This window comes from Ylistrum balloti, unplaced genomic scaffold (assembly GCF_031769215.1).
Source record: "Ylistrum balloti isolate Yb309-2 unplaced genomic scaffold, AGI_CSIRO_Ybal_v1 Utg369614, whole genome shotgun sequence".
Lineage (NCBI taxonomy): Eukaryota > Metazoa > Mollusca > Bivalvia > Pectinida > Pectinidae > Ylistrum > Ylistrum balloti.
The window spans coordinates 842,107-861,900 of NW_026781888.1; the positions used below are offsets into that span (position 1 = coordinate 842,107).

General features: G+C 34.8%; 1 protein-coding gene across 1 annotated transcript; it reads right to left on the minus strand.

Moving 5' to 3' along the window:
• Positions 1-362: 362 nt before the first annotated feature.
• Positions 363-1,769, minus strand: LOC132547651 (uncharacterized). The gene has a single exon (XM_060211439.1). The coding sequence runs from the start codon at positions 1,767-1,769 to the stop codon at positions 363-365; it is 1,407 nt and encodes a 468-aa protein (XP_060067422.1).
• Between the last annotated feature and the right edge of the window lie 18,025 nt (positions 1,770-19,794).

Here is a 19,794-nt window from a genome sequence, read left to right on the forward strand (position 1 = left end):
GGATATCATATATCACCGATATAAACACCAAGTACCAGAAGTGTCCCATTTATAAATTAAAATGGTGATTCACCTCCACGATAATAAAATCGATTATCGATTGACAATGATCGATTTGAAGACATTACCCATGTTTAATTTTTTTTTTTTTTTTTTTTTGTTAAATGTGTCTATTACGTCAGGGTTATCATCAATTCAGTAAAAATATATCATAAATATATGACAAGTGCCCTTATTGTTAACATAATAGTTCGTCCAAGAGCAACACCGGATACAAATAATCAAAATTAATTCAGAAAAATACCTGATCATGTACCTCCTCATTACTTGATAAAACCTGAAAAGACAATGAAAGAGAAAGTTCAGGTTTTATGAACTGCCTGTATCGGTTTTAACTTCCTTGGCCGTGACGTCACATGTCCATGTATTGTTCCTGGGTGTTTCACTTCCATGCATTCTGGACCAACCAGGTTGTTTCGCCGTGGCTTCAAATCAAATCCGTTAGGAAAATTTCCACATTTTTTCTTGTGTTTTGCTAATAATTTGTCAACATTGTATTTGGAGTTATATAATTCCGGTTTGGCGCGGTATCGAAGCATTTCGTTCCCTGCAAGAATATTTACTCCTTCAGAGAAAGGCCGAATTTCATATGTATATTTAGCTTTAGGATCCTTTGATGGTTGAACTTGAGCAAAGTTAACACCACGACTTCCGGTTTTGTCTAAAGTAGATAATGCAGGTGTATTGTTTACGAACGCATTATACCTGGGAATCCAACTCTTCTCGTTTCCAGGCGATCCACGTGTGTTATTAGCGCGGTTACCAAGAAGTTTATGACCATCTACTTTTGTTAATCTGGACTTTTTTACACTCAAGGGGTTTCCGACAACGCTGTCATTTTGTAGCGTTTTTGTGCTCTGCATGATTACTTTGTCATCCGTTAAAGGTCGTCGATGCCTTTTAGTGTCTGCATTTGCTCCATCATCAAAAAACATCGCGTATACGGAGTTTTTTGTGTTCACGTACTTTTTACGAGTCACTAATGATTTATTTGATTCCGACCATACCCTTGTTTTGCCCTGATATTGAGGCGTGTCTTTAATATTCAGGCTTGTCGGTAATTGCATTGTATGTATCTGAGCCTTTTCTGTAGTCTTTGGTTTCTCTTTAAACATAGGTAGGTCCTGTATAGTGGGGTCATTGAAATAGTCCACGGGATCCAAATTAGCGTAATACTCGTCCTCATTTATGATGATTGGGGTCAAAGGTCGATAGTAGCAGCGCGTGATTCTCTCAGCCTTGTGTGTAACATGATGCGCCACCATTTTGACATTTCCCGTTGAATGATTCTCCTTCGTGTTATTAGTAGCCATTTTGTTTACTGGCACTTTGCCATGATTATTTTCACTTAATTTTTTTGTCTTCTCGCTTCTTTTCAGATTTGATTTCCCCGTATGCGACTGCTTGAGTGTCTCGGACGTGTCTTCACCACCTGCAATCACAGTGATGTCGGTATAGACACTGTTCTGAGACTTTACGATATCAACAACTATCCCACCACGACTTTTTGCTCGCGAATGCGCGCTCTTTGGACGAGCCGATTCCAATCGCTTCCTGTCAGGATCTGTTGACTTTTCCGGATATAAGTTTGGTGGATCATGTGATTCCGATTTATTTCCGACAGATCCTGTTCGAGCCGATTTTGGCTGCGGGGCACGATTCCGATAATTATGTTTGGCAGATTTGGGTCGGAGCACGGAATATTCCATGGGAAATCTATATTTTTACACCATCCTGACGTGTCGTATACACAGATTGATCCGCTATTACATCAGTTTCGCAAAAGCAGCACCTCCTTTAGACAGATGTTTGAAGTGATCCACAAGAGCTTAACTTTCACTATTGATTTTATACACTTGAAATTATTCAGATTAAATGCGTCATCAACACTAATTAATCCCGATAATGAAAACTACAAACTCATTGCTCCATTAAAACTCCTACAGGTAAGATGAAACCAGATCGCTAGCATGCTGCTGTGGAAATTCCCATTATTTAAGTCCACCCAGAGGCATCTGTAAAATACAACAAAACACAAAGTTTAATAGCTACTATAACAAACACCAGACAAATCAGAAGGTCTGAAATATTATTTACAAAACTGCAATTTACATGCATATTAACATATTTTAATCGTATTTCGTGTGTTTGTCAATCAGTAGGTTTTTATCACAACAGTCTATTTAGAAATACATCGGCAATGACAATTACAATAGCGTCCGTCACCATGCCAACGCCAGAAATAAATTTCCGGTTCTGAAATCGTTAGAAAAGGTTGAACAATGACACACTAATGACTAACACCGTGATGTTTGTGGTAACTGTCAAACCTCTCCCTGGTCTTCATCAACCTGCTCCTTACATCTTTGTGATGTATTCAATAACGATATCGGTAACAAGCTATTGAACAGTGAAGTAGTTACCTCCTGTAAATATTACATGTCTGGAACAACTTTTAAGAAACTAAAATCATTATGCTCATCAAACAACTGAGCAGAGACCTGCTCATCACAAACTGAAACAAAGCATTTCTTCACACTTTTAGGATAGAGGAATGTGCATGAACAGGGACCTTGGCATGGCTACAAGTAATCTAAAAACGGGCTCGCAAATATTTAACCAATACAAACATTACCAATACCGTGCGTTTAAACGTCAAGCCGTGGATTTTTTCTGTATGGATTACTGACTATAAAGCAAAACCTATTGTGAAAAATATAGCATGTGTAAAATGTTAAGAAAGAAGAATATTTTTAATATTAATTTTAACATCTAAAAAAATCAAAGGGAATATAATTTTTTTTTATATAATTGGGGTTTTTATTGATAGTAAGTGCATTGTATTTCCGGTTCCATAAATAGTAATTGAGGGGTACTTTACTATCTAAGATCATTTTGAATGTGAGTATGATTCGTACCCTATGAATAAACATTCTAAAACCTGGATCTAATTATAAAATATAGCGGATGTTTATGTTATTGAAAGTTGGAATATGTAATAATGTACCCACAGTGAGATTATTCCAAAGTGTCGGAAATAGCTTTGTTGTGATTGGATACCTCAGGTAAAAAAAAAACCCTGATAAGTGCTGCATAAATTGGTGTGTAACTCCTACGGCGCAATTTGATGTTTGTTAATGACAAAAGTAGGAGACAATTTGTTAACACGCTGGCTGATCTGTGATATTTGGTTTGTGGCAAACCCTATCCTTGTCATAATATTTTAACTATCTCCAGACCAACAAGAGATAATAGTGCCTTCTGGTTAAATCCATTATAATGGTAAAATTGTCATTTGTGCTTTCAACATGAATCTCCCAAAACTTTAAATGCACTTCTGTGGCTAAGCTGACATTTACATTCTTTTAATGAGAAATTTCGACCGCGCGGGTAGATTAAATATATGTTAAGGAATATTTCATCTAAATTAATGATTATACTTTATCACCTTGTGTATATCTGTAGGCTTACAAGGGTGACCCAGTGACGAACAGATGAGCATATTACCATAGCAATGCAAGTACGTAAAATATCACAACAATCCAGAAATAATATCGTAAGTGGTGACGTATGCTACCATATCAATTCAGAAATAATACTAGAAGAGGCGTTTGTTACCATAGCAATCCAGAAACAATTCTAAAATAGCCGTATGCCACCATAGCGGTTCAAAAGCTATACTACAAGAGGCGTTTGTTACCATAGCAATCCAAAAACTAAACTGTAAGAGGCTTTTCGCTATAATAATAATAATAATAATGATAATTAATTTATTCAGGATAAAGATGTACAGATTTGTATACAAAACATATGAATATATGGCACATATAACATGTTATACATAATCATGAATAAGTTGTTTGCTACATCTTTAATGTATCAGCTAGTGATATTTATAAGTAAAGACAAAAGTACATATATCCTAGGATTTCTCAAAAAAGCGTTGAAACGCTTATTTCCATTGGGGTCCTTAAAATGGATTTACAAATATATTTCCATCAATAATATTCATAATAACTATAATGTTTCTCTTTTGTTTTGAAAGTGACGTTTCACTTGGATTTTGAACTTAAGCTTGTTTGGTATACTTTTAATATAATCTGGAAGAGAATTCCATTCTTTTACGCCTGTAAAGTACAATAACAATACTGTAAGATGCTTTCGCTATCATAACAATCAAGAAACGGCACTTCAAAAATCGTATGTTGCCATAGCAATTCAGAAACAATATCAAAGGAGGCATATAACCCTACCAAACATAGGAACAATACTACAATAGGCGTATGCTACCATACACAGTGTACATATAACAGTAATAGATGTCAAGAGTTAACACAGTGTACATGTAACAGTAATAAGTGTCAAGAGTTAACACAGTGTACATGTAACAGTAATAGATGTCAATAGTTAACACAGTGTACATGTAACAGTAATAAATGTCAAGAGTTAACACAGTTTACATGTAACAGTAATCAGTGTCAAGAGTTAACACAGTGTACATGTAACAGTAATAAGTATCAAGAGTTAACACAGTGTACATGTATCAGTAATAGATGTCAATAGTTAACACAGTGTACATGTAACAGTAATAAATGTCAAGAGTTAACACAGTGTAGATGTAACAGTAATAAGTGTCAATAGTTTACGCAGTGTACATGTAACAGTAATCAGTGTCAAGAGTTAACACAGTGTATATCTAACAGTAATAGATGTCAAGAGTTAACACAGTGTACATGTAATAGTAATCAGTGTCAAGAGTTAACACAGTGTACATGTAACAGTCATCAGTGTCAAGAGTTAACACAGAGTACATGTAACAGTCATCAGTGTCAAGAGTTAACACAGTGTATATGTAACATGTAAGAGTTAACACAGTGTACATGTAAAGTAGTAATCAGTGTCAAGAGTTAACACAGTGTACATGTAACAGTCATCAGTGTCAAGAGTTAACACAGAGTACATGTAACAGTCATCAGTGTCAAGAGTTAACACAGTGTATATGTAACAGTAATAGATGTCAAGAGTTAACACAGTGTACATGTAATAGTAATCAGTGTCAAGAGTTAACACAGTGTACATGTAACAGTCATCAGTGTCAAGAGTTAACACAGAGTACATGTAACAGTCATCAGTGTCAAGAGTTAACACAGTGTATATGTAACAGTAATAGATGTCAAGAGTTAACACAGTGTACATGTAACAGTCATCAGTGTCAAGAGTTAACACAGTGTATATGTAACAGTAATAGATGTCAAGAGTTAACACAGTGTACATGTAATAGTAATCAGTGTCAAGAGTTAACACAGTGTACATGTAACAGTCATCAGTGTCAAGAGTTAACACAGAGTACATGTAACAGTCATCAGTGTCAAGAGTTAACACAGTGTATATGTAACAGTAATAGATGTCAAGAGTTAACACAGTGTACATGTAATAGTAATCAGTGTCAAGAGTTAACACAGTGTACATGTAACAGTAATAAGTGTCAAGAGTTAACACAGTGTACATGTAACAGTAATCAGTGTCAAGAGTTAACACAGTGTACATGTAACAGTAATAGATGTCAAGAGTTAACACAGTGTACATATAACAGTAATAGATGTCAAGAGTTAACACAGTGTACATGTAACAGTAATAGATGTCAAGAGTTAACACAGTGTACATGTAACAGTAATAGATGTCAAGAGTTAACACAGTGTACATGTAACAGTAATCAGTGTCAAGAGTTAACACAGTGTACATTCACTAGGAGCAAGTATTAGTAGTCAACACATTGTACACGTATCAAAAGCTAGCGAACTTAAACAGTATACATTATTAATCAATCAATGGAAACGATCATATTTGACTGATCTGACAATATTTTACAGTTTTCATTTATTCATTCTATCGTGATCAACTTCATGTCATGTTACCTGCAGTCTGCTGAAGTTTTCTTACAAAATCAATTATCAGAGATTTAACATCTGTCTGTTGCCATGGAAACACTTATCACCTCTGAGCAAACATTTTACAGTTGCGCCAACCTTTGGATCATATTCGTACTAAATCCTATCTATTGCCGAGGCAAATCTGGTGCTCTGTTTTATTTGAATCGATATGTTCCGCCATTGTCCGGGAGTATTAGTGTTACATCACTTACGTCCGACCTGAGTATCTACCATGTCAGAACAATTAACTAGCCAATTAGAAATATTTACAACGGACATTTACGCGAATAGCATAATTTCAAAAAGATTTTAAAATAAGATACAGCACAGCTAATTGAATTGCATTATACATGTGTTCCGTCTTAAGACTCGTCACTGACGAGAGATTAACATTGAGAATATTGGACATTTTTCTGTAAAGATGCTTTAAATCTGAAAGGAATTATATATTTTTAAGCTCACACACACCATAATTTGACGATTGCGAGTAACTAGTACTAGGTATTACATGAAACAGTAGAACATTCAGGTAATTTTCAGTATGTATCACGTTTATTGTTAAGCGACGAATACTACATTGAAATACCAGGTATGATTGATAAATTGTGAGCCACATATTTTCGGCATCGTGCTTCTTCAGCATCAATACACTTTTGCCTGTTACTGTTACATGTACACAGTGTTAACTCTTGACCCTTATTACTGTTACATGTACACTGTGTTAAATCTTGACATTTATTACTGTAACATATACACTGTGTTAACTCTTGACATATATTACTGTTACATGTACAATGTGTTAACTCTTGACATTTATTACTGTAACATATACACTGTGTTAACTCTTGACATATATTACTGTTACATGTACACTGTGTTAACTCTTGACATCTATTACTGATACATGTACACTGTGTTAACTCTTGACATTTATTACTGTTACATGTACACTGTGTTAACTCTTGCCATATATTACTGTTACATGTACAATGTGTTAACTCTTGACATTTATTACTGTTACATGTACACTGTGTTAACTCTTGACACTGATTACTGTTACATGTACACTGTGTTAACTCTTGACATCTATTACCGTTACATGTACACTGTGTTAACTCTTGACATTTATTACTGTAACACTTATTACTGTGACATGTACACTGTGTTAACTCTTGACATCTATTACTGTTACATGTACACTGTGTTAACTCTTGACATCTATTACTGTTACATGTACACTGTGTTAACTCTTGACATATATTACTGTTACATGTACACTGTGTTAACTCTTGACACTGATTACTGTTACATGTACACTGTGTTAACTCTTGACACTGATTACTGTTACATGTACACTGTGTTAACTCTTGACATCTATTACTGTTACATGTACACTGTGTTAACTCTTGACACTTATTACTGTTACATGTACACTGTGTTAACTCTTGACACTTATTACTGTTACATGTACACTGTGTTAACTCTTGACATCTATTACTATTACATGTACACTGTCTTATTGAATGTTACTCATCATTTGAACAAAGGATAATTGTAGAAGTGAACATGTAGTTTTTACGTTTTTGTGGAGCTTCGTTCCCTTATGTCGTCCCAACTATATTGTTTTGGTGAAAACACAGATGATGACCTGGTTATTATCGTTGCTGACAGAACAATTATTTATGAGAATAACATTAATGGTAAATGCGGTCCCGTGTGCCTATTTGTATTGCTCGAACATTATAGTAACTGGTATTTCAAAAGTATGGCGAGTATGCAATTTAATTTGATAGCATCTTGTGCATGGTAATTACCGCATTAATATTAACCATAATTCCTTAATTCATTACCCAGTAATGGAATTACTCTACAAACATTGTTATTATGTTCACACAAAAACCTCTAGGTAAAAACAGGGCATAAAAAAGCTGAATATTCATTCGATTTTAAAAAATGTATGAAATTTCATTTAACGTCTGTTGTTGTAATTATTTTTTGTCCGGAATCGGCTTTACACGCATGCGTAGTCAATCATTGTTATGTGTACACTTTGATCTTAATGCGTTTGTATTTTCCACTCGAGCTGCGCACCCGCGCTTAAGATACTGAATTATTAGACACACCAGAATAAACTCTCTCTCTCTCTCTCTCTCTCTCTCTCTCTCTCTCTCTCTCTCTCTCTCTCTCTCTCTCTCTCTCTCTCTCTCTCTCTCTCTCTCTCTCTCTCTCTCTCTCTCTCTCTCTCTCTCTCTCTCTCTCTCTCTCTCTCTCTCTCTCTCTCTCTCTCTCTCTCTCTCATCCACAAAATAGTAACAATGGGTATTAATGACGCATTTTTTCTCAGTGTCTTCTTTATTATAGATATCTAGGCCCGTGGCATCACTTACAAGTCATAGAAGAACGATACATCTAGTTGACACAGTTCAATTAATCATTTTTTGTTCCTCTCTATATTATATATTTGTATTGAAAGGCGCTGTTCACTTACGTGACTATTGTCCTGTGTTTGAGATTGCAGATGGCAGACACTGATGATAGAATATGCAATTAATATATTCGAATAGCTCCGCGGTTCAGAATGTCAACTAAAGCTTCAATTTGATAGGAATATTTTTGATTTGATGCTGGTAGGAACAAAACACCGATTTACATACTGAATGACTGTATAAAGTGCGTGACATGTCATGACGTCATTGGCAGCAAATTCGCGCCCTTTCAGTCATTCAAAATGAATTCCTGAGAAAGTTCGTCACATTCAAAATGGAAATGATTGTGTCTAACAGTGGACGGAGTAGCTCCGAGAGCAAATACTTGACAGGTGGTTTGTTTACATCCTGAGCCAGAAAGAATGTTGTCGAATTATAAGCAGTAGCGATTTGTGATAATGTCAACTTGGAGAAGAGAACTTGGTTAGCACTCCTCAGCGATCCTAATACAACAGTTGAGGTGTGCTGATGTTTACAAGATTCTCATCTAATTCACTGTTTAGAAAATCATTTTCGACATCAAAGCCAAAGAAACCACTACGACTGAAATCCATCCATTAAACATTAGCCGGAAACAAAATTTATTAGCAAATTACATCTTGATCTTGTGGTGTAATATTGCTGTCAGTTCGAAGTTCAAAAAAATTGAAAATAGAAATTTACATAATTTTTCTCTTGAAAAATTCATTGTTTATTCGTTGTTTATTGTTAATGTTTATTGTAAGATATTTGAAAAACAGTTTGATGTTGAGTCCGGTTTTGTTAATGTCTTTGGTTGGCAGCTATACACACAACAGGTGTATATGTAAATAGATTTTCCATTCAAACTACAAAGAAGGTCTCACAGACTCGCCGTAAGATGGCGTGTTGCCATTGTCTCCTTTTATCATTATCAAGGTGGCGGAGCTAGATGTTTTTCTTTATTCAACGAAAAAGGAAAGGAAAATATCGACGAACCAGATTGTTACATTTTACGTACAAATAATGAAAAATTAATCATATATACTTGACGTTCAATTCAAATAATTGAATGTTTAAATTTTACTCAAAAGACACACAAGTAAAAAGCACCATATTATACAAATTTAAAGTTAGATATTATAGAGACAAAGAATGAATCATGCTGCATCATACAGTTAGTTCGTTCTTCCAGGACTTTTCAGTGATGCTAAGGGCCTACATTTTGAAGCCCATGGGGCGATTGAGGAAAATCCAAAATGATCGAAAGAAGAGTCAAAATCCTGACGGGGAGGCGCAATATTAGCCCTGAAATTCAATAAATTTCGTAATTTTAATCTATCAAATAATCTTAGAACAACGTCAAGTATATTTGCATATTCTAAATCATGCCACAATTCGAATGAATTAAAACGTGGCATGCAGGTTACGGCAAACCTCAGGCAAACCAGCAAACTTGAAGATTGTCAAAAGATCACAAAATTAGGATCTTCCTCATTCGCCTTCTAGATTCCAATAACATCCCCCGGTAGCATCACTGACAAGACTTGAAATAACAAAACGGCTACAGGATGATTTTTTGGCTATACTGAATCTTAACTTACATTTGTATGAACAGGTGCTATTCACTTTATGAGTGCTATTTTGATGGAAGCCAGTCAGTATGTTTTATCATGTTATTGTTAATAAGATGCAACTTTCCTGTATGAGATATTGTAGTAAATACATCAGCACCCCATTACTTCTAGAATAAGTATAAGTTGTTATCGATTTTCAGATAAACTGTTCGATATAAATAACACATCTCTTAATTAAAAATAGGAACATCGAATTGGTAGTTGTTTATTCAGCTAAAACATTAGAAAAATGTATGTGTATATTACAATTCCATCAAACAAATATTTCCATTAAGTCTAAAATGCAATCACAAAATTTCAACAATACATCCTTCAAATGCTCCCTATTTGACTGTTGTATCTTAACATTGGCATTCTTATTGTCATTATCACTACTGGTATTATGGTAAGAAATCAATTCACCTGCAGTCTGCCGACAACTAGCGCCATGGAAAAGCGTGGAAGCTGTGAAAGTGGTGTTGATGACAAGTTCCATAATGTTTGTCTACAACATCAACTTTTATCTACATTTGAACTGCATGAGCATACCGTTCCGGATAAACTCTGCGATAAAATACAGAATGACAATTATGTTCATCTATCTGACAATTGTAAATCATTTTAGATATATATATATATATATAATATTTCTCTTACCTGTTGTTATACAATAGCAAGTCAAGACACAATAGCCAATCAAAAAACAATTATTTAATCAGTATGTATAAAAAATCATTGTACTTGTCATTGATTTTACACTATTGTATATCATTTTAACTGTATATATATAAATATATATATATATACCTGTTGCCATCAATATTACACTATTGAATATCATTTTAACTGATTTTACACCATTGTATATCATTTTGACTGATTTTACACCATTGTATATCATTTTAACTGTATATATATATATATATATGTAAATTGTCCTACCTGTTGTCATCAAGATTACACTATTGTATATCATTTTAACTGATTTAACACTATTGTATATCATTTTAACTGATTTAACACTATTGTATATCATTTTGACTGATTTAACACTATTGTATATCATTTTGACTGATTTAACACTATTGTATATCATTTTGACTGATTTTACACTATAGTATATCATTTTAACTGATTTAACACTATTGTATATCATTTTAACTGATTTAACACCATTGTGTATCATTTTGACTGATTTTACACTATTGTATATCATTTTAACTGTATATATATATGTGTGTGTGTAAATTATCCTACCTGTTGTCATCAAGATTACACTATTGTATATCATTTTGACTGTATATGTATAACTTATCTTACCTGTTGTTTTCATGACATTAACTGCACGCGTATGTTTTGTAAAAGGCGACTTATCCTAAAACTACAGATTTATTTTTTATCACCCTGGCGGCAGATGTGGTGATTATTAGTTCGTGGCGGTCAATATACATTCAAATATTAGCACGATTTTAAACCCCATTTTAAATATGTACTGTATGTATCAGCCTAGACAATAAGCCGCGAACAAATATTTAACCTTTGTTGAAATAACTTCCTCAACTGTGTTCTAGTTAACCTGTATCACTTGCAGAAAACATTTATACTTCACACCAGTTAGAGATCAAGAATAGATGTAATGTTAATACTAGTTGTTTTAATTCTGTATAACTATTGTCTGTTAATTTTGTGTTTCATCTCACAACCTAATGACTGGTACGTAACAATGGATTGGCATTGCATTGGCATGGCTGCCGGATATTACAAAACAAATTTCATAGAAAATAAAAAACAAATCAAGTGTTTTATGTATTTTACATCAAATAAGAAGTTAACTTTAATCAGCGAAAACATACGATTTCTGAGTAACTTTCTCTAAAAATTCTGCCTGATAAGTCGTGACTGGCTAATGTGTCGTGACTGGCTGATGTGTCGAGACTGGTTATTGTGTCGTGACTGACTACTGAGTCGTTATTTTGACGATTTGAACTCATTTAATGATATAAGATATCAGTTTTCGACATTTCTTCTTATTTCACACCTACTACAATAAGTTGAACGTTCGTGTGTATAACCATTACGACAGATTGATCAAGGAAAGTTGTATAAGACATAATCGTAAGAAGACTCGGCTAGAGTTGACCGAGGAGAGAACTTACCTCAGTCGAACAACGCCCATAGACTTTGTTTAATGTGGCGATTAAAATTCTCCAATAATTCATTTATTTACAAGCACACGCATACCGAATATTACTTGGTTAATGTTTGGCAACAATCAACAATACATTTCCGCGGGCGTTTAATTACCGTTTAACACGCATGAAAAATACTGTTTCTGAATTTTGCTGTACTAACATTACAGAGACACACATGGCTATTTGAGACATTGATAACAGGGATTACTTGACATGGTGTTATTTCTACCGTCATCATTGCAGCAAACATATGTTAATAATGATAGCGAAATTAACCGTTCTCTCGCTTAAATTTCTCCCTTGTTCATGTTAAATCATAAATGTTATCTCCGTTAATTCTCAATAGTTCATGGTCAGAAGTTAAATGTTATCTCCGTTAGTTCATGGTCAGTAGTTAAATGGTATCTCCGATAGTTCATGGTCAGTAGTTAAATGTTATCTCCGTTAGTTCATGGTCAGTAGTTAAATGTTATCTCCGTTAGTTCATGGTTAGTAGTTAAATGTTATCTCCGTTAGTTCATGGTCAGTAGTTAAATGGTATCTCCGTTAGTTCATGGTTAGTAGTTAAATGGTATCTCCGATAGTTCATTGTTAGTAGATAAATGTTATCTCCGTTAATTCATGGTCAGTGGTTAAATGTTATCTCCGTTAGTTCATGGTTAGTAGTTAAATGGTATCTCCGTTAGTTCATGGTCAGTAGTTAAATGGTATCTCCGTTAGTTCATTGTTAGTAGTTAAATGATATCTCCGATAGTTCATTGTTAGTAGTTAAATGTTATCTCCGTTAGTTCATGGTTAGTAGTTAAATGGTATCTCCGATAGTTCATTGTTAGTAGATAAATGTTATCTCCGTTAGTTCATGGTTAGTAGTTAAATGGTATCTCCGATAGTTCATTGTTAGTAGTTAAATGGTATCTCCGATAGTTCATTGTTAGTAGATAAATGTTATCTCCGATAGTTCATGGTTAGTAGTTAAATGGTATCTCCGATAGTTCATTGTTAGTTAAATGTTATCTCCGTTAGTTCATGGTTAGTAGTTAAATGGTATCTCCGATAGTTCATTGTTAGTAGATAAATGTTATCTCCGTTAGTTCATGGTTAGTAGTTAAATGGTATCTCCGATAGTTCATTGTTAGTAGTTAAATGGTATCTCCGATAGTTCATTGTTAGTAGATAAATGTTATCTCCGATAGTTCATTGTTAGTAGATAAATGTTATCTCCGTTAGTTCATGGTTAGTAGTTAAATGGTATCTCCGATAGTTCATTGTTAGTAGATAAATGTTATCTCCGTTAGTTCATGGTTAGTAGTTAAATGGTATCTCCGATAGTTCATTGTTAGTAGTTAAATGGTATCTCCGATAGTTCATTGTTAGTAGATAAATGTTATCTCCGTTAGTTCATGGTTAGAAGTTAAATGATATCTCCGATAGTTCATTGTTAGTAGTTAAATGGTATCTCCGATAGTTTATGGTCAGTAGTTAAATGGTATCTCCGTTAGTTCATGGTCAGTAGTTAAATGTTATCTCCGTTAGTTTATGGTCAGTCGTTAAATGGTATCTCCGATAGTTCATGGTTAGTAGTTAAATGGTATCTCCGATAGTTCATTGTTAGTAGTTAAATGGTATCTCCGTTAGTTCATTGTTAGTAGTTAAATGGTATCTCCGATAGTTCATTGTTAGTAGTTAAATGGTATCTCCGTTAGTTCATTGTTAGTAGTTAAATGGTATCTCCGTTAGTTCATTGTTAGTAGTTAAATGGTATCTCCGATAGTTCATTGTTAGTAGTTAAATGGTATCTCCGATAGTTCATGGTCAGTAGTTAAATGGTATCTCCGATAGTTCATGGTTAGTAGTTAAATGGTATCTCCGATAGTTCATGGTTAGTAGTTAAATGGTATCTCCGATAGTTCATGGTCAGTAGTTAAATGGTATCTCCGATAGTTCATGGTCAGTAGTTAAATTTTATCTCCGTTAGTTTATGGTTAGTAGTTAAATGGTATCTCCGATAGTTCATTGTTAGTAGTTAAATGGTATCTCCGATAGTTCATGGTTAGTAGTTAAATTTTATCTCCGTTAGTTCATGGTTAGAAGTTAAATGATATCTCCGATAGTTCATGGTCAGTAGTTAAATTTTATCTCCGTTAGTTTATGGTTAGTAGTTAAATGGTATCTCCGATAGTTCATTGTTAGTAGTTAAATGGTATCTCCGATAGTTCATGGTCAGTAGTTAAATTTTATCTCCGATAGTTCATTGTTAGTAGATAAATGGTATCTCCGATAGTTCATTGTTAGTAGTTAAATGTTATCTCCGATAGTTCATGGTTAGTAGTTAAATGTTATCTGCGTTAGTTCATGGTTAGTAGTTAAATGTTATCTGCGTTAGTTCATGGTTAGTAGTTAAATGTTATCTCCGTTAGTTCATGGTCAGTAGTTAAATGGTATCTCCGTTAGTTCATGGTTAGTAGTTAAATGGTATCTCCGTTAGTTTATGGTCAGTAGTTAAATGGTATCTCCGATAGTTCATTGTTAGTAGTTAAATGGTATCTCCGTTAGTTCATGGTTAGTAGTTAAATGGTATCTCCGATAGTTCATGGTTAGTAGTTAAATGGTATCTCCGATAGTTTATGGTCAGTAGTTAAATGGTATCTCCGTTAGTTCATGGTCAGTAGTTAAATGTTATCTCCGTTAGTTTATGGTCAGTCGTTAAATGGTATCTCCGTTAGTTTATGGTCAGTCGTTAAATGGTATCTCCGTTAGTTTATGGTCAGTAGTTAAATGTTATCTGCGTTAGTTCATGGTTAGTAGTTAAATGGTATCTCCGTTAGTTTATGGTCAGTAGTTAAATGTTATCTCCGTTAGTTTATGGTCAGTCGTTAAATGGTATCTCCGTTAGTTTATGGTCAGTAGTTAAATGTTATCTCCGTTAGTTTATGGTCAGTAGTTAAATGGTATCTCCGATAGTTCATTGTTAGTAGATAAATGTTATCTCCGTTAGTTTATGGTTAGTAGTTAAATGTTATCTCCGTTAGTTCATGGTCAGTAGTTAAATGTTATCTCCGATAGTTCATGGTCAGAAGTTAAATGTTATCTCCGTTAGTTTATGGTCAGTAGTTAAATGTTATCTCCGTTAGTTTATGGTCAGTAGTTAAATGTTATCTCCGATAGTTCATGGTCAGTAGTTAAATGTTATCTGCGTTAGTTCATGGTTAGTAGTTAAATGGTATCTCCGTTAGTTCATGGTTAGTAGTTAAATGTTATCTCCGTTAGTTCATGGTCAGTAGTTGAACGTTATATTCGTTAACATTTCGTTAGTTCATGGTCATTAGTGAAATGTTTTCGCCGTTAATTTCTCCTTAGCTCATAGTTAGTAATTAAATGTTTTCCCTGTAAGCTTTTCGTTAGTTCATGGCCAGGAGGTAAATGTTATCTTCGTTAATTTCTCAGTGTTCATGTTAAATGTTTTATGTTATTTCCGTTAACTTCTCGTTAAGTCATGGTCAGTACTTAGATATCATTTCTGTAAATTTGTTTTTAAGTTAGATATACCGTTGTATCCGTTAACGACTCATCGCTCACTTTATAACTGTTTTTTAAACATACCTTACTCCCCGTTATTTTGTCTCTGTGTTTTATTGCCGGCTGAAATTTGTATCCCATTTCCTTTACACCATGCTCATTATTCAGCATAAGCATTGCTAGTTATTGTAAAGCAGAACATTTGTATCAACGTAATAAGAATAAGTCAGCTGCAACGAAAACCAAACTAAGTATGTGTTGGTTACATTTTAATATGAAATATAAATTGTTACTATAAATCTCCATTCAATGTCAGTGTAAACCAGGAGAGTCAGAATAACCATCCGTAATCTCTAGGATTTGTTTTGGTAAGTGCTAATCACATAACCACATGGAGCAATAAAGGAATAAACTACAAATGCCCCATATATCATATAACTCCCTGAAACTATTGTATTCTTGAATACGTGTATCAACGCTAGTTATCCTGGTCACTCCTGTAAATATTGGAATTACTAAGGCAAGTCAATCTATTCATATCAACTGTAGAATTCCCATTTAAGATTAATCCAATTTCAAAATTTTAGAGTTATGTTATATCAAGGGACTTTTTTTATTTCTAATACTTAAATAGTATTGCCTTTAGCTGAACAGCATGGCCTAGATAATAGCTAGAGAAATTTATTATCCAAATATGTATGATTGGTGCACAAGTGGACGGTGTGTTATTTAAGGCTATAAATAGTCGTACATAGTATTAACGTCCACGAAACGGATATGGACACCGGACAGATAATGTTTCAGAATAGGAACCAAGATGAAATGAAAAATTCTGCAAGAAGGCTAACATTATTCACATCGTACTATCATACTGTCCAATTTGTACACAAAGAGTATTACACGACGACAATGTCTTAAATATACACTCGACCTCGTACGTGGTAACTACAATGTCCCAAAGATACACTCGACCTCGTACGTGGTAACTACAATGTCCCAAAGATACACTCGACCTCGTACGTGGTAACTACAATATCTCACAGATACACTCGGCTTCGTACGTGGTAACTACAATGTCCCAAAGATACACTCCACTTCGTACGTGGTAACTACAATGTCCCAAAGATACACTCGACCTCGTCCTTGGTAACTGCAATGTCCCAAAGATACACTCGACCTCGTTCGTGGTAACTACAATGTCCCAAAGATACACTCGACCTCGTCCTTGGTAACTGCAATGTCCCAAAGATACACTCGACCTCGTTCGTGGTAACTACAATGTCCCAAAGATACACTCCACTTCGTACGTGGTAACTACAATGTCCCAAAGATACACTCCACTTCGTACGTGGTAACTACAATGTCCCAAAGATACACTCCACTTCGTACGTGGTAACTACAATATCTCACAGATACACTCGGCTTCGTACGTGGTAACTACAATGTCCCAAAGATACACTCCACTTCGTACGTGGTAACTACAATGTCCCAAAGATACACTCGACCTCGTACGTGGTAACTACAATGTCCCAAAGATACACTCGACCTCGTACGTGGTAACTACAATGTCTCACAGATACACTCGACCTCGTACGTGGTAACTACAATGTCTCACAGATACACTCGACCTCGTACGTGGTAACTACAATGTCCCAAAGATACACTCCACTTCGTACGTGGTAACTACAATGTCCCAAAGATACACTCCACTTCGTACGTGGTAACTACAATGTCCCAAAGATACACTCCACTTCGTACGTGGTAACTACAATGTCCCAAAGATACACTCCACTTCGAACGTGGTAACTACAATGTCCCAAAGATACACTCCACTTCGAACGTGGTAACTACAATGTCCCAAAGATACACTCCACTTCGTACGTGGTAACTACAATGTCCCAAAGATACACTCGACCTCGTTTGTGGTAACTACAATGTCCCAAAGATACACTCGACTTCGTTCGTGGTAACTACAATGTCCCAAAGATACACTCGACCTCGTCCTTGGTAACTGCAATGTCCCAAAGATACACTCGACCTCGTTCGTGGTAACTACAATGTCCCAAAGATACACTCCACTTCGTACGTGGTAACTACAATGTCCCAAAGATACACTCCACTTCGTACGTGGTAACTACAATGTCCCAAAGATACACTCCACTTCGTACGTGGTAACTACAATGTCCCAAAGATACACTCCACTTCGTACGTGGTAACTACAATGTCCCAAAGATACACTCCACTTCGTACGTGGTAACTACAATGTGTCCCAAAGATACACTCACTCCACTTCGTACGTGGTAACTACAATGTCCCAAAGATACACTCCACTTCGAACGTGGTAACTACAATGTCCCAAAGATACACTCCACTTCGAACGTGGTAACTACAATATCCCAAAGATACACTCGACCTCGTCCTTGGTAACTGCAATGTCCCAAAGATACACTCGACCTCGTTCGTGGTAACTACAATGTTCGACTGATCAATCTGACATGTTTCAAGGTTACTACAATATCCCTTGCAAATTGTTACACAGTGATTAAAATGTCCCGATGGTACACTAAACTTAGTATATAGTGATGACAATGTCCCAGTGATACACTAAACTTAGTATATAGTGATTACAATGTCTCGATGATACACTAAAACTATCTAGTTTATAAAGATAATAAATGTACAAAGCTTCTAATCATTTGTTCAGTAGAGTCTCGGAATATCATCATGGAAAAATGATTATTTCTTAGTATTAGCATTGACATACTTATTTTGAAATAAGCGTTTTTTCAGAGTAAAATTGTAGAAGCACTACATGTATGAAGCAGTGTTAATACTCTAAATCTCTGAGCCTGTTTTATATACAGTTTTGAAATAATTTAGTTGACAGTGAAGGAAACTAAACGACACATCTATTACATAAAGCTCAAGACAAAAACATTTGGTGACTGGTTTTATTGCTATTCTAAAATATCATCACTCGAATTTTTGTAACAAACCAAATCTGATTAAAATTTAGAACATAAAAAAATCCGTTACTCTCCACATTAGGAGAGTTACTGAGCGAGAGCCAAAATCTTGCTATTTTATCACATTGAAATACATGTTGTGATATAATGACTTGCTGCAGGTGAAATTGTCTATTAGCTATTAGACCTTTCGCGCTTTAGGTGAAGTGAAGCATAAAGGGTTCAAAGGTCACCAGAAGATGACTCCATATGGATTGTCCTAATGCGGAGATTAACAGAGCGAGGATTGTGGTGTGCATTTCAATCAGATTGACCAACAGGATAATGCGATTTGACAGTACCGGGTGTCTTATGGAAGTGTAGGGATGCAATGTTTATAAATTTCTCGTCAGTTTTTTTTATTGATTTCGTTTTAATTCTATCGTTAAATAGAAAGCATAAAATGCGAATTTCCGATATCAAATAGTAATGTGGATTAAATCAATGCATGTCATATATCATTTATTTTTAACGCACACATTATTCGCTTTATTGTTTGTTTTATAAAATGTATCAAAAAATAGACAGAAGCGCGGTTTCCTTTTTTAAAGTTTAAAACGAAATTCGTCCATTGCAACTATAAAATCAATATTGATGTAACAACCCATTAGATGAACTAAGAGAAAATATCACGGTGATACACTGTAGTCTACTTTACAATCAGTTCATATAAAAATAGAAATGACCATACATAAACTAGGAACATAAAGGTAAGGTGTATAACATATGACGAATCTCTGTTTTCTTCGAATGTGTAACCCAATCTACCTGATATTTGTTGAATGTATGAAAATTTGCTAAAAAGACACAATGAAATTATATTGCAGATATCACATATCCTCATCTAATATGATCGAAGAAAGTCGATACAAGTAAAGCTGGCAAAACCTTTGTGACGTCAAAGCGGATTCAGTGGTTATCTCAGCAAAATAATGAAAATATAAGGTCTTCATTCCTATATGTACATTAAGTGATGCTCATGTGAAGGAGATCTTACCCTGTCATTCCCTATATGTACCCTCAGAGATGCT

What these genes read in the sequence shown, in the direction of transcription:
- LOC132547651 (XM_060211439.1), bottom strand. Translation starts at nt 1,769, where the DNA reads ATGGAATATTCCGTGCTCCGACCCAAATCTGCCAAACATAATTATCGG.